Source organism: Leucoraja erinacea, chromosome 39 (genome assembly GCF_028641065.1).
Source record: "Leucoraja erinacea ecotype New England chromosome 39, Leri_hhj_1, whole genome shotgun sequence".
NCBI lineage: Eukaryota > Metazoa > Chordata > Chondrichthyes > Rajiformes > Rajidae > Leucoraja > Leucoraja erinaceus.
Window position 1 is genome coordinate 7187996 of NC_073415.1, and position 24430 is coordinate 7212425.

General features: G+C 46.1%; 1 protein-coding gene across 2 annotated transcripts in view; it reads left to right on the top strand.

Moving 5' to 3' along the window:
• Positions 1-24430, top strand: part of LOC129714483 (noelin-2-like) — a 223670-nt gene that overhangs the window by 160415 nt on the left and 38825 nt on the right. For both annotated transcript variants that reach the window (XM_055664119.1, XM_055664118.1), the window contains exon 2: positions 11068-11214. In XM_055664119.1, coding sequence (XP_055520094.1) covers positions 11068-11214 — 147 coding nt within the window. The remainder of the gene's footprint in view (positions 1-11067; positions 11215-24430) is intronic.

Consider the following 24430-nt stretch of genomic DNA (forward strand, 5'->3'; position numbering starts at 1 on the left):
GACTCCTGGTAGATTCCTTTGATGGTGAGGAGGTCAGTGCCCGCGATGGACTGTGCAGTGGTCACAACTTTTTGCAGACTTCTTCGCTGCTGGTGAACCAGTCCCTGATGCATTTCGTTGTCTCTGTACTGTACACTGACAATGACAATTAAAATTGAATCTGAATCTGAATCTGAATCTGATGCTACCAGTCAATATGCTCTCTACTGTACACCATATAACCATATAACATATAACAATTACAGCACGGAAACAGGCCATCTCGGCCCTATAAGTCCATGCCGAACAATTTTTTTTCCCCCTTAGTCCCACCTGCCTGCACTCATACCATAACCCTCCATTCCCTTCTCATCCATATGCCTATCCAATTTATTTTTAAATGATACCAATGAACCTGCCTCCACCACTTCCACTGGAAGCTCATTCCACACCGCTACCACTCTCTGAGTAAAGAAGTTCCCCCTCATATTACCCCTAAACTTCTGTCCCTTAATTCTGAAGTCAAAAGTATACACCTGTAGACATTCGACAGAGTCCCCTCTAACATATCCCAATCTCTGCAATCTTCTCAGGAAGTCTCCACTGACTGGATATCATGCCCCACAACTAAAAGGTGTTCGCTGTACCTCAGTACACGTGACAATAATCTAACTAAACGCTAACAAGCTGAGTTTTCGTGGGATATTTTGGGATACAAATGACTCTGCTCCACACACTACTGATCCACACATTACAATGCACCAGAGCAGATAAAGGAGCTGAAATCCATTAGCAAAGGCAAGACCTCAAACACAATTTATTAGCCAATGTTTAAAATGTTAGCTCTACAGAATTTTCATTTGTGTTTCTGACAGCTGTGGTTTGAACTTCTGATTATACCTGATGTAGTTCTTGACTGGAATATTGTACCTGTCTCTAATTTAAGCAGTGTCGGCTGAACTAGTTGTGCCTGATGTCAAGTTTCAGTTGAGTTTATTGCCACGTGTATCGAGGTACAGTGAAAAGCTTTTGTTGCGTGCTAACCAGTTAGCAGAAAGCCAACACATGATTACAATTAGATGATTAGATGCTGCCTCACCCGCTGAGTTTCTCCAGCATTTTTGTCCACCTTCGATTTTTCCAGCATCTGCAATTATTTCTTTAACATTAATACAATCGATCCATTTACAATGTACCAGATACATGATAAGGGAATAATGTTTAGTGCAAGGTAAAGCCAGCAAGACTGATCAAGGATAGTCCGAGGGTCACCAATGAGTTAGATAGGTAGGGAAGGTGGAGGTAGGAAGAGAGAGGGAAAGCAAGGGCTATCTAAAGGATTTGAGTATAGGAGCAGGGAGGTTCTACTGCAGTTGTACAGGGTCTTGGTGAGACCACACCTGGAGTATTGCGTACAGTTTTGGTCTCCAAATCTGAGGGACATTATTGCCATAGAGGGAGTACAGAGAAGGTTCACCAGACTGATTCCTGGGATGTCAGGACTGTCTTATGAAGAAAGACTGGATAGACTTGGTTTATACTCTCTAGAATTTAGGAGATTGAGAGGGGATCTTATAGAAACTTACAAAATTCTTAAGGGGTTGGACAGGCTAGATGCTGGAAGATTGTTCCCGATGTTGGGGAAGTCCAGGACAAGGGGTCACAGCTTAAGGATAAGGGGGAAATCCTTTAAAACCGAGATGAGGAGAACCTTTTTTCACACAGAGAGTGGCGAATCTCTGGAACTCTCTGCCACAGAGGGTAGTTGAGGCCAGTTCATTGGCTATATTTAAGAGGGAGTTAGATGTGGCCCTTGTGGCCAAGGGGATCAGAGGGTATGGAGAGAAGGCAGGTACGGGATACTGAGTTGGATGATCAGCCATGATCATATTGAATGGCGGTGCAGGCTCGAAGGGCCGAATGGCCTACTCCTGCACCTAATTTCTATGTTTCTATGTTTCTATCTGAAGTTAGAGAAGTCAATGTTCATACCGCCCAAGCAAAATATGAGGTGCTGTTCCTCCAATTTGCATTGGGCCTCACTGACAACGGAGGAGGCCCAGGACAGTGTGGTCAGTGTGGGAATGGGAAGGGGATAAATGCTGGATAACCGGAATAACAGGAGTCTTTGAAAATCAAGAAACTGCAGATGCGGAAAATCTGAAATAAAAATAGAAATAGTATGGAATATGCAGCAGGATGGAGACAGAAATAGAATTCATATTTCAGGTTAAGGAATGGGGAAAGAGTCCTCTGGTTATCTTATATTCAAAATGTTTCCTTATTTTTAGCATTGATAAGCTTCTGAACCTTCTGAATTTTTGTAGTGGGCAGGGCAGTACTCTGCATATCGCCAACTTGGACAATTTTACATTTTTATCAAGCCTATTAACCTACAAACTTGCACGTCTTTGGAGTGTGGGAGGAAACCGAAGATCCCGGAGAAAGCCCACACAGATCACGGTGAGAATGTACAAACTCCGTACAGACAGCACCCGTAGTCGGGATCGAACCCGGGTCTCTGGCGCTGCAATTTGCTGTAAGGCAGCAACTCTACCGCTGTGCCACCGTGACTGCCCTAATAGTGTTTATTGCAAGACAAAGTCCAATTAAAGATAGTTCAAGGTTGTCCAACGAGTTAGATGTTAGGTCTGGACTGCTCTCAGTATCCAGTGAGAGGATGGTTCTGTTGCAGCTGAGAAGACACTGTCCCTGAATCTGGAGGTGTGTGTCTTCGCACTTCTGTCCCTCTTGCCTGATGGGAGAGGGGAGACCAGGGTGAGACTGGTCCTTGATTATGCTGGTGGCCTTGCCGAGGCAGCTTGAAGTGTCGATGGAATCACTGTGGCTCTGAAATCAAACATAGGATGAACTGGGTATTTTGCCAAAATCTCTCCCCTGAGACACAGGAGTGAACTAAATAGTTTTTTATGACAATCTGGTGTTTTTTTGTTTTCACCATCAGTGAAGCCAATATTTCTTTTTAAATTCCAAAAAGAGTCAATTAACCAAATTCAGATTCCACAGCTGCTGAGATGGGATTTCAGCTCAGCATCTGGGCTGTTAGTACAGGGCAGTGATTTATTTGGCCAATAATTTAACCAAAGCACCACCATGGGCAGCAGAGTGGCGCAGCGGTAGAGTTGCTGCCTTATGCCCCGTCCCACTTAGGAAACCTAAACGGAAACCTCTGGAGGCTTTGCCTGGAGCCGCCCCCGATATTTCCGTGTGGTTCCCGGAGGTTTTTGTCAGTCTCCCTACCTGCTTCCGCTACCTGCAACCTCCGGCAACCACCTGCAACCTCCGGGAAACCTTGGGTGCAACCTCCGGGAAACCTTGGGTGGGGCGCAAAGTCTCCAGAGGTTTCCGTTCAGGTTTCCTAAGTGGGACAGGGGCCTCACAGCACCAGAGACCCGGGTTCCATCCTGCCTTTGCGTATTTGGTACATTCTCCCCGTGACCACGTGGGTTTTCTTCGGGTGCTCCGGTTTCCTCCCACACTTCAAAGACGTGCAGGTTTGTAGGTTAATTGATTTCTATAAATTGTTCATAAGGTCACAAGGGATAGTAGAATTAAGCCATTCGGTCCATCAAGTCTACCCCGCCATTCAATCATGGCTGATCTATCTCTCTCTCTCCAAACCCATTCTCCTGTCTTCTCCCCATAACCCCTGACACACTTGTTCATAGTATGTAGGGTAGTGCTAGTATATAGGGTGAATGCTGGTTGGTGCGGACTCGATGGGCTGAAGGGCCTGTTTCCAGGCTGCTGCTCTAAAAAATAAGCACATTTCTGGTTTAGTTACAGCACGGAAACAGGCCCTTTGACCCACTGGGTCTGCACCGACCAGCGACCCCCCCACACATTAACACTACACAACAAACCAGGGACAATTCTTACACATTTATACCAAGTCAATTAATCTACAAACCTGTATGTCTTTTGGAGTGTGGGAGGAAACCGAAGATCTTGGAGAAAATCCACGCAGGTCACAAGGTGAACGTACAAACTCCGTACAGACAGCACCCGTAGTTGTGGTCGAACCCTTGTCTTTGGCACTGTAATGCCCCTGTCCCACTTAGGAAACCTGAACGGAGACCTCTGGAGACTTTGCCTGGAGACCCACCCAAGGTTTCCGTGTGGTTCCCGGAGGTTTTTGTCAGTCACCATATCTGCTTCCACTACCTGCAACCTCCGGCAACCACCTGCAACCTCCCCCGCTGCATCACCATGTCACCCCATCGATATACGCAGAAATACTTCATCCCGTCTATTCATTGAATCCATTTAATCATAATCAATTTAAAAATCCAATTAGATTACATCCTAGAGCTTGCGGCCTGAGGTTTGGTCATGGAAGAAATAACTTCACATTCAGCTACAGAGGATCTGTCTGGCTCCCACCATTTGTGTATATTCTCCTCAGAACATTATACTTGTTCATGAACCATAACTTCGTAAAACTCATGAATTATGTATGAATCGTTCGATATTGAATTAACCGATCATTTCAGGCCACAATCAATGAGTCATAGTTTAGTTTAGTTTATTGTCACGTGTACTGAGTCACAGTGAAAAGCTTTTGCTAACCAGTCAGCAGACGGGCAAAACATGATTACAATCGAGCCATCTACAGTGTACAGATACATGATAAGGGAATAACGTTTAGTGCAAGGTAAAGCCAGCAAAGTCCCATCAAAGATAGGTCACCGATGAGGTAGATAGTAGTTCAGCACTGCTCTCTGGTTGTGGTAGGATGGTTCAGTTGCCTGATAACAGCTGGGAAGAAACTGTCCCTGAATCTGGAGGTGTGCGTTTTCACATAGACACATCCAGCATGAAAACAGGCCCTTCGGTCCAACTAGTTGAGTTTCTGTATTTTGTGTGTAAGGTCACATGGAATAGGGCCATTTGGCCCATCATCTCTCCCTCCTACCCCATTCTCCTGCCTCCTGTACAGATTCAGATTCAGATTCAGATTCAATTTTAATTGTCATTGTCAGTGTACAGTACAGAGACAACAAAATGCATTTAGCATCTCCCTTGAAGAGCGACATAGCAAACTGTAAACAAGAACCTGCAGTTCCTTCTTAAGCACTCCTTACATTAAACTGTTTGCGGGATGCTAATTAATGAGCTCCGATCATGATTTGATGGTTAACATTGCCACAGCTGTGCTTGCAAGAGGTGGAGCCAAAACCTTCTCTGACAGGATGTTGTGAGGCCCATCCATTTGTGTTGGATGTCATCCACCAGCTCCCTATCTATTCACGGTCCGTTTGCAGAGATGATCCACACCATGCAAGGCTTTGGATGTTATCCTGTGTCATTAAAGCCACTTGCGCTGAGAACCAGCTGTTTCCATCTATGAGCCATTTCCTGTCTTCACTAAAGGGCCTGTCCCACTGGGAGATTTTGTTCGGCGATTGCCCATGTCATACCAGGGTCGTCAAAGGATTTTGAACATTTCAAAACCCAGCGGGGACAAAAAAAATGTTGCGACACTGCGCGTCAATACGTCACCATGCCGCAAATTCTTCGGGGACCTGATACGTCACGTCAGAAATACTTAATCCCGTCTATTCATTGAATCCATTTAATCATAATCAATTTAAAAATCCAATTCATCCTAGGCTTGCGGCCGAGTCGCCAAACACCAGTCATTGAAGGTAGGCATTGCCAAGTAAAGGGACAGGCTTTCATTGCAAAAGGATTTATAGGAGATTTTCTACTGCAGTTGTCACAGCTTAGTGGGTCAGTACAGTTGGTTCTTCATTATTGCCATCATTCACCAGGATTCCTGGGATGTCAGGACTGTCTTATGAATGGATAGACTGGAACAGAATTTAGAAGATTGAGAGGGGATCTGAAACTTACAAAATTCTTAGGGGGTTGGACAGGCTAGGTTGTTCCCGAGTTGGGGAAGTCCAGGACAAGGGGTCACAGCTTAAGGATAAGGGGGAAATCCTTTAAAACCGAGATGAGAAGAACTTTTTTTCACACAGAGAGTGGTGATCTCTGGAACTCTCTGCCACAGGGTAGTTGAGGCCAGTTCATTGGCTATATTTAAGAGGGAGTTAGATGTGGCCCTTGTGGCTAGGGATCAGGGGGTATAAGAGAAGCAGGTACGGGATAGAGTTGGGATCAGCCATGATCATATTGATGGCGGTGCAGGCTCGAAGGGCCGAATGGCCGTTTCTATGTTTCGGTCAGCAAGTTCCGGCTGCCAAAAACATCGCCAAGTGGGACAGGCCCTTTATGGAGATTCCCTTGTCAGCTGTGGGTCAGCTGGTTCTTCGAGTCATACAGAGTGGTGGATGTGTGGAACGAGCTGCCAGAGGAGGTAGCTGAGGCAGGGACTATCCCAACATTTAAGAATCAGTTAGACAGGTACATGGCTAAGACATGTTTGGAGGGATATGGACCAAACGCAGGCAGGTGGGACTAGTGTAGATGGGGCATGTTGGCTGGTGCGGGCAAGTTGGGCCGAAGGGCCTGTTTCCACACTGTATCACTCTATGACTCTCGTTGACTCACAGAAACAGGCCCTTCAGCCCACTGTGTCCATACTGACCATTAAGTAGCTATTTCTAACAGCAGAGTTTAGTTTATAGATACAGCACTGAAACACCAAGCCCGCACCGAACAGCAATCCCTGCACATTAACACTATCCCACACACACTAGGGACAATTTTTACATTTACACCAAGTCATTTAACCTACAAAGGTGTGTGGCTGTGGAGTGTGGGAGGAAACCGAAGGTTCGCGGAGAAAACCCACGCAGGTCACGGGGAGAACGTACAAACTCCGTACAGACAGCACCCGTAGTCAGGATGGAACCTGGGTTTCTGGCGCTGTGAGGCAGCAACTCTACCGTTGAGCCACCGTGACGTAACCCAGACCATCACGCAAACAAACCTCCCTTCCATCGACACCATCTACACCTCACGCTGCCTTGGCAAGGCCAGCAGCATAATCAAGGACCAGTCTCACCCCGGCCATCCCCTCTTCTCCCCTCTCCCATCAGGTAAGAGGTACAGAAATGTGAAAACACATACCTCCAGATTCAGGGACAGTTTCTTCCCGGCTGTTACTATGGCCAGAGGGTGGGATATCTGAGGAATTCATTGCCACAGACCGCATTGGGTATTTTTAAAGAGGAAATTGGCGGAGAGTGGCAGGGATAGGGAGAGTGCAGAAAATCCCTAGGACGCATACAAGAGACATGATGGATGTGCCTGGGAAAGTGATTACCATGACAACCAGCATCTACCATGATAATGTTGTTGCCATGGAGACAGTGGCCAGGATACGGGGTCCAGGTTTGAGTGCAGGATAGCGGACATGCCTCCATCTGCCAGCATGTTGGCCTGTTGTCCACCCTATAGCTCAGGACCCATGGGTTCATCTGTACCTCACTGCCAGGCCCGGCTCCCAAACCCAGTCCCATCTTCAAGGATAGACACAAAATGCTGGGGTAACTCAGCGGGACAGGCAGCATCTCTGGAGAGAAGGAATGGGTGATGTTTTGGTCACGACCCTTCTTCAGACTCATCTTCAAGGGATTGTCACGTCCCGTACCAACAAATATCTTGGTATGGAATGGAATGTTTATTGTGACAAGGCACAGTGAAATTCTTTGCCTGCATACACGAGATATGCAATAGTTACCATGTGAACGGCACTGACAAAGTTGCAAGGCAGGTCCTCCTGTGTTCTTCCCCCTCCCCTCCTCATGACGGTTCCCCTGCGCCCTCATCAACCGCTGCACCCGTGAGACCTCACCACCATCGCGAGGCTCCGCCGGCTGCTAGGCCCCACTGATCCATGAAGCTCCACCAACTTGCCAAGGCTCCATCAGCCGCTAGGCCTCGCTGACATGCTGAGGCTCCGTTAGCCGCTAGGCCCCACGGGCCACCACCGCCACCACGAGGCTCGGTCAGCCGCTAGGCCCCACCGATCTGCGAGGCTCTGTTGGCCGCTAGGCCCCACCGCCCCACGGGCCTCCACCACCACCACGAGGCTAGGCCCCACCTCCATCAGCCGCTAGGCCCCACCGATCTGCGAGGCTTTGTTGGCCGCTAGGCCCCACCGCCCCACGGGCCTCCACCACCACCACGAGGCTCCATCAGCCGCTAGGCCCCACCGATCTGCGAGGCTTTGTTGGCCGCTAGGCCCCACCGCCCCACGGGCCTCCACCGCCACCACGAGGCTCCGTCAGCCGCTAGGCCCCACCGATCTGCGAGGCTCTGTTGGCCGCTAGGCCCCACCGCCCCACGGGCCTCCACCGCCACCACGAGGCTCCGTCAGCCACTAGGCCACACCAACTCGTGAGGCACTGTCAGCTCCTCCCCTCCCCTTACACAAGTTATGTTGACCAACTACAGTGAGTTGTTCATTTACTCATGGGGTTTAATGGTTTATTGACTGCTGTAAGTTGCCCTTGGTGGGTAGTATAGTGCTGGTGTATGGGTGATTGCTGGTCGGCGCGGACTCGGTGGGCCGAAGGGCCTATTTCCACGCTGTAACTCTAAATTCTAAAATAAAGTGAAGATAGAACTGGTGAATGGGTGATCGTTGGTCAGTGCAGTCTCGATGAGCCAAAGGAATGTTTCCGCACTGTATCTCAAAGCTTAATAAAACTAAAATTTAAAAAATCAGTTATAATCCACTTCCCTGCGAATGCCACAGAGCTGCTTCTGAATTGGCAACAACACAAAATGGAGTTCAAAATGAAATGCTACACTGCTGAATTAAGATTGGGTTTAAGTTTAATCAGATGCAGTAATAACTGCAGCCAGTATTGAACAACAGCTATGCTTTCAATATTCGAGAAATGACCTCCACATGATTGCCTTACATCAGTAATTGCAAAAAAGTTTGATTCAATTCTTCGGGCTGAAGTATAAGGGCACTGACTTCCTAATCTCTGGCTCAAATGGAATTGATAATGCGAATAATAATATACCAGAGGGAGAAGCAAACTCTTAAAAAATCCCAAACTCAAAGTAAAAGCTTTTGAATGTTTATAAGTAGTCATCCAATGTTCTGTCTGCATTAAATGACATGGGTCACTCATCAATTTTTTCTTTAAAGAGTCTCACAATACAGTGGCGCAGCTGGTAAGAGCCGCTGCCTCACAGCGGGTTCAATTCTGACCTCGGGTGCCGGCTGTGTGGAGTTTGCACGTTCTCCCTGTGACCGTGTGGGTTTCCTCCGGGTGCTCCGGTTTCCCCCCACACTCCCAATGCCGTGCGGGTTTGTAGGTTAATTGACCCTTGTGAGTGGATGAGAAAGAGGGATAGCATAGAACTAGTGGGAGCTGGTGATCGATGGCCGTTGCGTGGGACTCAATGGGCTGAAGGGCCTGTTTCCATTCTGTATCTAAACTAAACTAATATTGTAGGAGAAACTCAGCGGGTGAGGCAGATAGGACGTTTCATTGTCCGATCTGGGACACATGACAATAAATTCTCTTGAATCTCTTGAATCTTGATCTATGGAGTGAAGGAATAGGTGACGTTTCGGGTCGAGGCCCCTCTTCAGACTATTCCTTTGCTCCATAGATGCTGCCTCACCCGCTGAGTTTCTCCAGCATTTTTGTCTACCTTCGATTTTTCCAGCATCTACAGTTCCTTCTTAAACTAATATCGTAGCTCACTTAAGGGAAGGTTTTAGAGAATGATTGCCTTCCTTAGAGAGGTAGGAGTTTGGAAATGCCTGTTTTAAAGTGACTTAATCTCAGTATGGGTCTCAAGGGGAAATCCATTTGAAACTTGTGCCCTTTAAATGGAGCGGTGTATTTGATAAATTAGTCTTTTGAAAAGGCAGACTCTCTGATGTGTATGTTCTTAAAGGGGCAGTCCATCCAAATGCTAATTCCTTTAAAGTTGCGGAATTTGTGCCTTTTGTGGCCTTATTCTGCTCCACATGAAAATATGACCCACAAAGTTCCTCCAGCACTTTATGTTTTGCTCAAGGGATTCCCCTGACTTTGTCTGCATGAATTGAATTTTGCCTTGATCTGTATGGAGTTTGTACATTCTCCCTGTGACCATGTGGGTTTCAGTCAAAATTGAAAATTGTCCCTAGTGTGTAGCGTAAGGGGTGACCGCTGGTCGGCATGGACTCAGCGGGCCGAATGGCCTGTTTCCCCACTGTATCATTAAAGACCAAAAATTCCAAGATATGCCGTGTATCAAAGAACATTGACAATTCAGGGGAAAGCCATTTGGACTACCATGCTAATACACTAGTACCATTCTGGATGGCCATATGGATATGGAGGGATATGGGCAATATGCAGGTAGATACATGGTGATCTGGACATCATGTTAATCATTGACTTAGTGGAGCAAGGAGGCTGTTCTTGTACTGTACTGTTCTATGTTCTGTAGAGTCATAGAGTTAAGCAGGGTGGAAACTGGCCAATTGGCCCAACTTGCCCCAATGTTTAGTTTTAGCTTCTAGTTTTAGACATACAGCGCGGAAACAGGACCTTCGGCCCACCGAGACCATGCTGACCAGTGATCCCCGCACATTAACACTACCCTACACACACTGGGGGACAATTTACACATACACCAAGCCAATTAACCTACATGCATAGAAACATAGAAACATAGAAAATAGGTGCAGGAGGAGGCCATTCGGCCCTTCGAGCCAGCACCACCATTCATTGTGATCATGGTTGATCGGCCCCTGTCAATAACCCGCGTCTGCCTTCTCCCCATATCCCTTGATTCCACTAGCCCCTAGAGCTCTATCTAACTCTCTCTTAAATCCATCCAGTGACTTGGCCTCCACTGCCCTCTGTGGCAGGGAATTCCATAAATCCACAACTCTCTGGGTGAAAACGTTTTTTCTCACTTCAAATGACCTCCCCTTTATTTTAAGACCTGTGCGCCAATGTTCTATAGTGTCATGGAGTCATACAGTGTGAAAACTGGCCGATTGGCCCAACTTGCCCCAATGTTCTATCAGTGTTGTTCAAATAACAAGCTTGCTGGTCTCACTCCATCCTCTGACACATAGACTTCAGCTCCCGATGACGTCTCAGTCTGTTCTCCTCTGTTCTTCCTCCACAGACTCTCTTCCCAAGCCCCGAGGAAGGCTGGGAGATATACAGTTCCGCCCAGGATCCCGATGGGAAGTGCGTGTGCGCCGTGGTTGCCCAACGGAGCATGTGTTCACGGGACACCCGCAGCAAGCAACTCCGCCAGCTACTGGAGAAGGTACGGACGGCTTGGCCTTTCTTCATTCAGGAGGGGCTGGGACCAGCTGGCAAGTTATTGCCGAATGTGCCCATTGTAAAAGGCAGGTAGACAAAAATGCTGGAGAAACTCAGCGGGTGAGGCAGCATCCATGGAGGTAATGTTTCGGGTCGAGACCCTTCTTCAGACAGTGTAAAAGGCAACGTGCTTTAACCATCTAGCCTGGTAGAAACATAGAAAATAGGTGCAGGAGTAGGCTATTCGGCCCTTCGAGCCTGCACCGCCATTCAATATGATCACGGCTGATCAATGGTGTGTTAACACCATTCAGACCAAACCCAAACCACACTGTGATCAATGCAGAGTCAATGTTACTTCCAATCTACCTACAAACCTGTACGTCATTGGAGTGTGGGAGGAAGCCTCGGAGAAAACCCACGCGGGTCACGGGGAGAACGTACAGACAGCGCCCGTAGTCGGGATCGAACCCGGGTCTCCGTCAATGCAAGTGGTGTAAGGCGGCAACTCTACCGCTGCGCCACCGTGCCGCCCATCTTAAATCAATGTGGTGTTCACGTATTCATGCAAGGGTCATATATTTAAAAGGCAGAGATGAAAATCTTTGCAACTTAATTAACAGCAAGAGCAATTTTAAACTGGATTATTATTTCACGCCCTTAAGGTATAAAGTGGATTTAGAAATGTTGACCTTGGTTGATTGCCAAATATTGTTTAATTATTCCAATTACTGTATGTTAACTGTTAATTCAACTGCCAGATGATGCGTCGGTGTCAAGTAAGACCTTTGCTGTGAGCTGTGAACTGGAAACGGTCCATTTGAAGAACATTGCTTTTATTTAGATCAGACGACTGAACATGTGTATGTGGACTGAATATGGAGGTGTAGAGTCCACACTCCGCAATGATTGAGGGTGTGTTGAACACGCTGATGTCTTAATTAGGTCCCAGTTAAAAGCCTCAGGGAACAGAGCGGCGCCTGGTTCTAATTTAGTTTCATTTAGAGATGCCGCACAGAAACAGGCCCTTCGGCCCATCGAGTCCGCACCGACCAGCGATCCCTGCACATTAACACCACCCCACACGCACTAGGGACATTTTTTTTTTACACTATACCAAGCCAATTAACCTACAAACCTGTACACCTTTGGAGTTTGGAGGAAACCGAAGATCTCGGGAAAACATAGAAATTAGGTGCAGGAGTAGGCCATTCGGCCCTTCGAGCCTGCACCGCCATTTAATATGATCATGGCTGATCATCCCACTCAGTATCCCGTACCTGCCTTCTCTCCATACCCTCTGATCCCCTTGGCCACAAGGGCCACATCTAACTCCCTCTTAAATATAGCCAATGAACTGGCCTCAACCAATGAACTGGCCTCAACCACCCTCTGTGGCAGAGAGTTCCAGAGATTCACCACTCTCGGTTTTAAAGGATTTCCCCCTTATCCTTAAGCTGTGACCCCTTGTCCTGGACTTCCCCAACATCGGGAACAATCTTCCTGCATCTAGCCTGTCCAACCCCTTAAGAATTTTGTAAGTTTCTATAAGATCCCCTCTCAATCTCCTAAATTCTAGAGAGTATAAACCAAGTCTATCCAGTCTTTCTTCATAAGACAGTCCTGACATCCCAGTAATCAGTCTGGTGAACCTTCTCTGCACTCCCTCTATGGCAATAATGTCCTTCCTCAGATTTGGAGACCAAAACTGCACGCAATACTCCAGGTGTGGTCTCACCAAGACCCTATACAACTGCAGTAGAACCTCCCTGCTCCTATACTCAAATCCTCTTGCTATGAAAGCCAACATGCCATTCGCTTTCTTTACTGCCTGCTGCACCTGCATGCCTACCTTCAATGACTGGTGTACCATGACACCCAGGTCTCGCTGCATCTCCCCCTTTCCCAATTGGCCACCGTTTAGATAATAATCTGCTTTCCCGTTTTTGCCACGCAGGTCACGGGGAGAACGTGCAAACTCCTTACAGGCAGCACCCGTAGTCGGTATCGAACCTGGGTCTCAGGCGTTGCAAATGCTGTAACTCTACCACTAAGCCACAGTAAAGGTGTGGCAAAGAGACAACATGGGTAAAGTGTTTAAGGCGGAGATTGGCAGATTCTTGGTTAGACTGGGGTTATGGGGAGAAGGCAGGAGAATGGGTTTGGGAGGGAGAGATAGATCAGTCATGATTGAATGGTGGAGCAAACTCGGTGGGTCGAATGGCCTAATTCTGCTCCTAGAACATAAACTTGTGCAGTGGGCAGAGTCTGTTATCTAGGCTTCATAAGACGTAGGGGCAGAATTAAGCCATTTGGCCCATTGAGTCTGCATTGCCATTCAATCATGGCTGATCTAACTCTCCCTCTCACCTCCATTCTCCTGCTTTCTCTCCGTAACCTTTGACACACTTTGTCTCGTTCTGTGAGTCGGTCATTCACAATGTGCACTAGACACTCAGAGCATGGAAGCAGGCCGTTCAACCTAATCATCCATGCCTACCATCAAGCACCCATGCACTCCAATCCCACACTAATCCCATTTCATTCCAATCAATTTTCCCAGAACTGCACAATTTTCCCTTGTGTCTCCATTTGTGGGCGCTATTGTGTTTTTTTTGGTGATAGGAGCAGAATTGGGCCATTCGGCCCATCAAGTCCACTCCGCCATTCAATCATGGCCGATCTAACTCTCCCTCTCAACCCCATTCTCCTGCATTCTCCCCTGACATCCTTACGAACCAAGAATCTATCTATCTCTGCCTTAAGAATATCCATTGACTTGGCCTCCACAGCCGTCTGTGGCAATGAACTCCACAGATTCACCACCCTCTGACTAAAGAAATTCCTCCTCATCTCCTTCCTAAAGGTGCGTCCTTTTATTCTGAGGCTGTGGCCTCTAGTCCTCGACTCCCCCACTCTGTGGTCTGTGGCAATGAACTCCACTGATTCACCACCCTCTGACTAAAGAAATTCCTCCTCATCTCCTTCCTAAAGGTACGTCCTTTTATTCTGAGGCTGTGCCCTCGACTCCTCCACTCTGTGGTCTGTGACAATGAACTCCACAGATTCACCACCCTCTGACGAAGGGGGTGTGTCGAACTATCTTGGACAATAACGCCCTGACCACCCTCCTCAGCCACTATATTAAGGCTCAACTCACAGGATGTTCATCTAGGCCCCAATTTTGACCTGACGTGCTTCCAACATTGTGAGCCGTCATTAGCAAAATCAGCGATGATGGGTTTTATTTTGGGAGCTGTTTTCTAATCCATTAGCAGTGATGGCAGAGAAAGACCTGCCCTACTTGGGGCCAATTAGTTTTACGGACAGATTTCCATTATGAGGCAGCAGCTTATGTGTATGGAATTGGTAATTAATTAATATCATGACAGCTGGGCTTGCAACAAGAACCAGCCAGGAACATTACAAAAGGTAATCGGAATTATAATATTGTGACCAATTCCTTCACCCCCATCCCGACATTATCACGATCAAAACTCCAGGAGTAAAATTCAGGATAATGTTGGCTCGTTACAAAACAACCATGATTTATATTGCTTGCCATAGCCGACCTCCAGATCCAGGGACAGTTTCTTCCCAGCTGTTATCAGCCAACTGAGCCATCCTCTCACCAACTAGAGAGCGGTCTTGATCATCAATCAAACCAACCTCCCTTCTATTGACTCCATCTACACCTCACGCTGCCTCGACAAGGCCAGCAGCAACATCAAGGACCAGTCGCACCCCGGCCACTCCCTCTTCTCCCCTCTCCCATCGGGCAAAAGGTATAGAAGTGTGAAAACGCACACCTCCAGATTCAGGGACAGTTTCTTCCCAGCTGTTATCAGGCAACTGAACCATCCTACCACAATCAGACAGCAGTCCTGAACTACTATCTACTTCATTGGTGACCCTTGATCGGACTCTGCTGACTTTACCTTGCACTAAATGCTATTCCCTTACCTTGTATCTGTACACTGTAAATGGCTCGATTGTAATCATGTATTGTCTTTCTGCTGCCTGGATAGCACGCAACAAAAGCTTTTCACTGTACCTAGGTACACGTGACAAGAAACTAAACAAAACCTCCCATCCACGTCATTGGAGACCTTCGGACTATCTTTAATCGGACTTCAATGGACTTTATCTTGCACTAAACATTATCCCCTATATCTAAAGTAAACTAAACTAAACTAAGCTAAGCTAAACTAAGCATAACCTACCACACTCTTTTCTCATGCCTACCGTTAGAAAGATACAGGAGTCTAAAAACACGGACTATCAAGGGCTTGTCCCACTTTTTTTGACGACTTGCCGGCACCCGTCATTTTGCGATGTCGCAGGGTGAAGCCATCTATGGTTGTGAGTCTTCCCCAAAGAGTCGTTCCTTTTTCTGGTTGCCGCTGGATTGTCACCTATCCATGTTCCCCAGAGACGCTACCTGACCCGTTGATTTACTCCAATACTTTGTGCCTTTTTTTAATACCGTAGACCTTCTTTACCACTCTGTCTACTTGTGTTGTCACCTTCAGGATGTCATGGACTTGGACCCCAAGATTCCTCTGTACACCAAGGGCAAGAAAATAATGCCTGGGGTCGTATCATTCTCTTTGAATAATCGAGCAGGCTTGAGGGGCTGATTGGTATAGTCATAGCCATAGAGTCACACAGCATGGAAACAGGCCCTTCGGCCCAACACGCCCATGCCGGCCAACATGTCCCAGCTACACTAGTCCCACCTGCCTGCGTTTGGTCCATATCCCTGTCCTATCCATGTACCTGCCTTTTTTTTTTTTTTGTGTACCTTCGATTTTCCAGCATCTGCAGTTCCTTCTTGAACACTACCTGTCTAACTGTTTCTTTAAACATTGGGATAGTCCCTGCCTCAACTACATCCTCCGGCAGCTCGTTCCATACTCCTGCCACTATTCTCTTGTATTCCCTGAAAGGATTACACAAAGATCTCAGAGATTGTTCCCGATGCAGGAATCACCTTGTGCCAATTAACAGCAAGATGAACAGCTCGCATTAGTTTGTAGCGCATTGAATGTATAATCAAAATGAATCTTCACTTGACAAGGGAATGAATATTACTCCTAATGGCAAATTGTGTAGTGGGAGTTTACAATAATCAACGTTCTTCAGTAGTAAAGAATGTGGTCGCGGATATGTTAAAGAGCAAATGGAGACAACTGAATGATGGTCTTGGAGTAAACATTGAAGTTGTGTTTGTGGATTTGTTTAGAGTAAATATCACAAAGCAAATAGACAAAGGCAGAGCTATGTTCAGTATTATAGTGTGCAGGAAGGATATGCAGATGCTGGTTTACACCGAAGATAGACGCAAACGTCTATCAGTCTCAAGAAGGGTTTCAGCCCGAAATGTTGCCTATTTTCTTCACTTCATAGATGCTGCCGCACCCTCTGAGTTTCTCCAGCACTTTTGTCTACCGTAGACACAAAGTGCTGGAATAACTCAGCGGGACAGGCAGCATCTCTGGAGGGAAGGAATAGGTGACGTTTCAGATCGAGGCTTGAGCACAGGTCTAACAACAAATATCTCGTAAAACAAATATGTTACGGAAACAGCAACTGAAGGAATCAACGCTACTGGGCGAGATGGACTTCCAAGGGCTATCGACAGATGTTAGGATGAGGAAATGGAAACAATGGGAGAGAAACAGACAGCATCCCAAGAATAGCCCTGCACTGGACACCAGAAGGGAAATGGACCTGAACTGGGGTAGTGTCCAGAAGCTAGCCCAGAACAAACAGGAGGGAGGATCTTCGTTGCTGCCCTACATGCCAGGAGGCATAATAGGCAGCAAGTAAGTAAGTCAGGTCGAGACCCTTCTTCACATGAAGCATCTCAGTTCAGATTCAGTTTAGTTTATCGTCACGTCTATCAATAGACAATAGGTGCAGGAGTAGGCCATTTGGCCCTTCGAGCCAACACCACCATTCCATGTGATCATGGCTGATCATCCCCAATCAGTACCCCGTTCCTACCTTCTCCCCACATCCCCTGACTCCGCTATTTTTAAGAACCCTATCTAGCTCTCTCTTGAAAGCATCCAGAGAACCGGCCTCCACCACCCTCTGAGGCAGAGGTACAGAGGTACCGTGGTACAGTGAAAAGCTTTTGTTGCGTGCTAACCAGTCAGCAGAAAGGCAATACATGATTACAATCGATCCAGTTGCAGAGTTTAGATTCAGATTCAGATTCAACTTTAATTGTCATTGTCAGTGTACAGTACAGAGACAACGAAATGCAGTTAGCATCTCCCTGGAAGAGCGACATAGAATATGATTTCAATAAATAAATCTATAAATCGATACATGATAAGGGAATAACGTTTAGTGCAAGACAAAGCCAAGAAAGTCCTATCAAGGATAGTCACCAAAGAGGTAGATGGTAGTTCAGGACCGCTCTCTGGTTGTGGTGGGATGATTCTGTTGTCTGATAACAGCCGGGAAGAAACTGTCCCCCGAATCTGGTGGTGTGCATTTTCACACCAAACCCGACCCAAAACGTTACTGTTCAGTCTTTGTAGTTTGGTCCAGTACGGAGATACAGCATGGAAACGGACTGAGCTATGCTAAGCTAAGTTAAAATAAGTAAAACCAAACTAAACTAAACTAAATAGGGTTAATAGGATTCTGTGAAACGGGAAAGCAAATATGGATCATCAATGTACTATTGGACGGTAAATATAAAAATAATTGACTTCACGATGCTGCAGATGCATTAGCCTGCTGCAAATATGTTTTCTGAATCTGTTCATCCAATTCAAACCGACTCTGTGATAAACAGATGTTTGGCCAATTTAATTGGCACTCTGGGGAACAAATCAGGTTCCTGTCAGCCCTTGCAAGTGGGCTGGCTATTTTATTTGTGAGTCAGAAAGCAGCAGATTGTCCCAACTCTCTTTAGGGCTCTGGGGAATCAGACTGATATTTCCCCTCGCCTGCCTTCTCAACGTCTCTCTTGTTTTGCTGAATGATTTATCAGATTGGCATCCTTCCCAAGGAAGCCAAAGACTCCGGGAAAAAAAATAAGGCTTAATGTGTTGGAATAACTTCAAATAAATAAAGCTGGAGTAACTCAATGGATCAGGCAGCAAGCATCTCTGGGGAACATGGAATGGGTGGCGTTTTGGGTCGGAACCTATCTTCAAATTTGACTCAAATCTACGCTATCTATTTTAGTTTAGTTTAGAATCCAGAGAAATGAATATAGATTGCATTTTGATTTTTGATCTCAATTGCATGTCAGTGTTCGAAAAGCAATCAAAATTAGAGTGTTCAAAGGGTTAAATTGATTTGAAAGGTATTTAGCATAAGGGTTGCAATAATGTAGACTGAAGAAGTATCTCGACCCGAAACGTCACCCATTCCTTCTCTCCAGAGATGCTGCCTGTCCCGCTGAGTGACTCCAGCATTTTGTGTCTATCTTCGGTTTAGACCAGCATCTACAGTTCCTTCCTACACATGGAGCCTGAAATATCCCCAGGCAATATCTGTGAGACAAGATGACATGATGATGAGTTCCCAAGCAAAGCCTTTAATGAGGAAGGAACGGTATATGCCAACAAAACCAATTTCCTGCAATATTCTCAAACGTTGATCACCTAGGTTCAGAGAAAGAATATTTTTTTATTTTTCGAAGCAAATCAGCAGTGGAAGAGAGAATTGAGTAAGTGATAATTAGGAACCACAGATACAGGTTTATACCAAAGGTTGACACAAAATGCTGGAGTAACTCAGTGGAACAGGAAGCATGCAGGTACACCAGGCAGTGAAGAAAGCAAATGGCATGTTGGCCTTTATAACAAGAGAAGTCGAGTATAGGAGCAAAGAGGTCCTTCTTTCAGACCAATTTGCATGTCAAGAGATATTCTTAACTCCTTCAAGGGTTTGACAGTCGGCAAAGCTGGGCAGGCACAAGTTTGGAGGCATAAAATGCTGGAGTAACTCAACAGGTCAGGCTGCATCTCTAAAAAAAAAGGAATAGGTGACGTTTCGGGTTGGAACCCTTCTTCAGCCTCAAGAAAGGTTCCGAACCAAAACGACACCCATTCCTTTTCTCCAGAGATGCTGGAGTAATTCAGTGGGTCAGGCAGAATCTCTGGGGAAAAGAAATAGGTGATGTTTTGGGTCAGAAGCCACATTCCAAATTCAGAAGGGTTCCAAGCCAAAATGTCACCAATTCCTTCTCTCCAGAGATGCTGCCTGACCCGCTGAGTTACTCCATCATTTTGTGTCTATCTTCGGTGCAAATTAGCATTAGTATTTCCTTCCTACACATGCACAAGTTAGTGATAGGTTTTTCCCACATGATCCAATTACAATGCTTCAGGCAACAGTGCAATGTCTCATTGATCAACATCTTTTCCCTCTCAGTCTGTAGTAGAGCATTATCGATCCAAACCAATTAGTCTCAGGGCAAAGAAAACTCATGAGAGAGGGTGAAGAAAGATTTTTCTCAGTATGAGCTTTGCCTTTAAAGGAGGATTGGTTCTGCTCTTTTGGATGTTAGGGGCTGCATGGTGGCTCAGTGGTAGAGTTGCTGCCTTACAGCGCCAGAGACCCGGGTTCGATCCTGACTACGGGTGCTGTCTGTACCGAGTTTGTACCTTCTCCCCGTGACCACGTGGATTTTCTCAGAGATTTTCGGTCTCCTCCCAAATCCCAAAGACGTACAGCTTTGAAAGTTAATTGGCTTGGTGTATGTGTAAATTGGCCCTAGTGTGTGTGTAGGATAGTGTTAGTGTGCGGGGATCGCTGGTCGATGGGCCGATGGGCCTGTTTCTGCGCCATATCTCTAAACTAAATTCAATATCATGGTGTTCTGTGTGACTATGCCCTGGAGATTTGAGGGAATGGGTGGGAGGGTCACCTCGGCTGTCAAATCCATTCTGGAAGTGCCGCTCCCATTTTTCCCACGGCAAATAAGTAGAGTAAGTCCCCTTGTCCCTCCCCCACCAACTCACTCGCCCCCTTCGGAAGGCTGCAGTGGGGACTACACTGAGAACAACACTCCTAGCCAGGCTCAGGTGCAGATGGCAAGTAACCTTTGCGATACAACAAGATTTAATCCATTGGAGTCTGATCCTTCAGGGAACCCATAAAATTTACATCAGATTCTCCCCGACCTGTTTAACTTCGGAGATAAATGAGAAGCCATCTGTTCAGTTTCTGAAAGGAATTTCCCCAAGGTCAATCAAACATTCTGCCATTAGTTTAGTTTAGTTTAGTTTAGTTTAGTTTAGTTTAGTTTAGTTTAGTTTAGAGACACAGAGCAGAAATAGGCCCTTCATCCCACAGAGTCCGCACCGACCAGCGATCCCCGCACACTAACAACACTGCCCTACACACACTAGGGACAATTTACATTTAATACCAAGCCAATTAACCTACAAACCTGCTTGTCTTTGGAGGTAGACAAAAGTGCTGGAGAAACTCAGCGGGTGAGGCAGCATCTATGGAGCGAAGGAAATAGGCAACGTTTTTCGGGCCGAAACCCTTCTTCAGACTTAAGAGAGTATATTGTCATGTGTCCCAGATAGGACAATGAAATTCTTGCTTTGCTGCAGCACAATAGAGGATCGCTGAGGAGGGGGAAAGGCAGATTGCGGCAATTAGATTGGTAAAGAAGGAAACAGAAGCAAAAGAGTGGCAGTGGAAGCAAACTCAACAGTAACTTTCAAAAGGGTACGGGAAAAATCATTGACAAAAGACCAGCACCCTGGGGAAATTTGACTTGCTCGCACCAAGAACAAACACAGCACAGATGCTGGAGTGGATGGTTTTTGGATCTCAGAAGAGATTGCTCTGCTTTTCAACGCTTTCCCCATTCATTCAACCAGAGCTCATTTTACAATGCACAACCTATATATACCACCCTCAGTGGGGGAGAACAATCGTTATGCTTCCAGGGTGTTTTAATATCAAAGATAAATAAGCTTTGCACTTTGGGATATTAGGCTAATATTATTCAATGTTGACCTATTCCATTCCACAGATGGCAACTCCCAAAGTCAAACATGGTGAGAATATGCAGAATACATAATCAATGTGCTCATTATGCTGATCAAATAGAATAATTCTGAATTACAAATAATTTATTGATATTACCTTTCTTTTTATTACCATATTCTGCACGTGCATATCGGAAGGGTGGAGAGGGGAATCTTTATGAATCCTGTAATCCCAGGTTTCATTTAGCTAAACATTACTTCAGCTGGATAACCTTTCTCTGAATTAAACAAGGATTACAAGGCTAGAGAATGCAAACAAATCTCAAGTCAGGCTGGCTTTTAGAAGAACGTTTTCTCAGCACCAAAAGCCCAGTGGATATAGAGGATGATCCCAGATCTGAAGGATTTAACATTATTTTATTACCACAATGGCTAAGGTGGTTCAAAAGATCACTCTCGCTGAGCTTGTGGGAATGGAGAGAATGCCTTGTAACAATGGCTTCATTCTGTGACTGAAGATCTTTCAATGTGAAGGTCTTACACTCTTCAATCAGAAGGATTGCAAGCCGAAGCAATACTTGGCATTGGGTTAAACAAGGGCAAGGACGTTTCCTGATTACAACTTTCCATGTTTAGTTAGGTTTAGCTTTTTTTAGTTTAGAAATACAGCGCGGAAACAGGTCCGCCGAGTCCGCACCGACCAGTGATCCCCGCACACTAACACTATCCTACACACACTAGGGACAATTTACATTTATACCAATCCAATTACCCTACAAACCTGTACGTCTTTGGAGTGTGGGATGAAAAATCAAGGATCTCGGAGAAACCTCAAACGGTCACGGGGAGAAAGTACAAACTCCTTACAGACAGCACCCATAGTCAGGATCGTACTTTCGAAGCATCAAAGGGTGTCCTACCGGGCCGCAAATCCTTGACCCCGACACCCCCTGGGAAATTTGACTTGCTCGCACCAAGAACAAACCCAGCACAGATGCCGGAGTGGATGGCCGGGTCTCTGGCCCTGTCATCGCTGTAAGGCAGCAACTCTACCGCTGCGCCACCGTGTTTAGTTTAATTTATTGCCACACACTTGTACGTAAATACACATGTGCACGTACACAATCACATTCATACACGTTCTCACAAACACACTTGCATACACAAACAACACACACACTCAAATGCACACTCATCCGTATACACAAACACTCACACTTACGCACACAGACATGCACACAGGCAAACATGCACATATGTACACACACACCTACTTACACACACATGCACACATGTACATGTAGACACATATACTCACACAAACGCATCCAGAGATACACACACTCATATAGACACATACATCCGTACATACACTCACACTCTCTCACACACACCTGAGCTCACACATGTATATAGACACATACACACGCACACACTCACATCGTCACACACAGATACTCAAATAGAACACATGCAAGCATACACCCACACACATTTACACACGCACACGCGCACACACACACACACACACACACACACACACACACACACACACACACACACACACACGACATGTACAAAGCTGTACACACACACACACATGCTGCCATTCATGTATACATGCACATGAATGATTAATGCATGAACCTGCTTCTCCCTAAACACACCCACACACACACACACACACACACACACACACACACACACACACACACACACACACACACACACACACACACACACATTTACACACACACACACACACACATTCACATATGCTGCCATTCATGTATACATGCACATGAATGATTAATGCATGAACCTCACTTCTCCCTACACACACACACACACACACACACACACACACACACACACACACACACACACACACACACCACACACACACACACACACACACACACACACACACACACACACACCTTTAATGAAACAAAAGTGATGGCAAATTACAATCCTGAACAGAAGTCTCCGCAGGTTTTAAAGAGCAACATTGATTCCTGACAATGTACCTTCGTTCTGCTCTACCCCCAAGTATCTAATTCACTCCAGAACGCCACAGTGCTGTTGGCTAATTGGTCTCTTCTGTAATACAAATGCTCACCGTTCCTGCTTTATTCTCTCTTCCATGAAGAGCTGACAATATCTGACCCAACCGGCTTAATGCTCCCCAGCAGGCTGCCGTTAACATTCAAGGCACAATCCATCTTCCTAACATTGGATCTCACAGAAGATAGACACAAAACGCTGGAGTAACTCAACAGGACAGGCAGCATCTCTGGAGAGAAGGAATGGGTAATGTTTTGGATCGAGACCCTTCTTCAGACGTGTTGAGGACTGTCTTAGAAATAGAGATTTGTCCAATTAAATTGAATACTTGAATTCTTAGTTCAGGCATAATAGAGTCATATAGCATGGAAACAGACCCAAGTTGCCCATGACAACCAGCATGTCCCATCTACACTAGTCCCACCTGCCTGCCTTGGCCCATTTGTATCTAAACATATCCTATCCATGTACCTGTCTAAGTGTACAGGTAGACTAAAAATGCTGGAGAAACTCAGCGGCTGCAGCAGCATTTATGGAGCGAAGGAAATGGGCAACGTTTCGGGCCGAAACCCTTCTTCAGACTGAATGTCTAAATGTACACCGAGGCCGGTCTGACCACTGATCCCCGCACACAAACACTGTCATATACACTAGGGCCAATTTACAAGGATACCAAGTGTAGATTAACCCTTATTTATCCACGCCATTTATAATCTCCACTACACATATATGCATGCCACCCATCACATGGTATTACGGTACTACACGGTATTACAGTAACTAGGTAAGCCAGCTCTCATTAGCCATGCCGAGCTGGATATGAATGGCTGGCAGTTTAATCATCAGTCTATGAAAGTAAGCATGCAGGTACAGCAGGCAGTGAAGAAAGCAAATGGCATGTTGGACTTTATAACAAGAGGAGTCAAGTATAGGAGCAAAGAGGTCCTTCTGCAGTTGTACAGGACCCCAGTGAGACCACACCTGGAGTATTGTGTACAGTTTTGGTCCCCTAATTTGAGGAAGGACATTCTTGCTATTGTGGGACTGCAGCGTGGGTTTATAAGGTTAATTCCCAGGATGGTGGGACTGTCATATACTGAGAGAATGGAGTGGCTGGGATTGTACACTCTGGAGTTTAGAAGGATGAGAGGGGGATCTTATTGAAACATATAA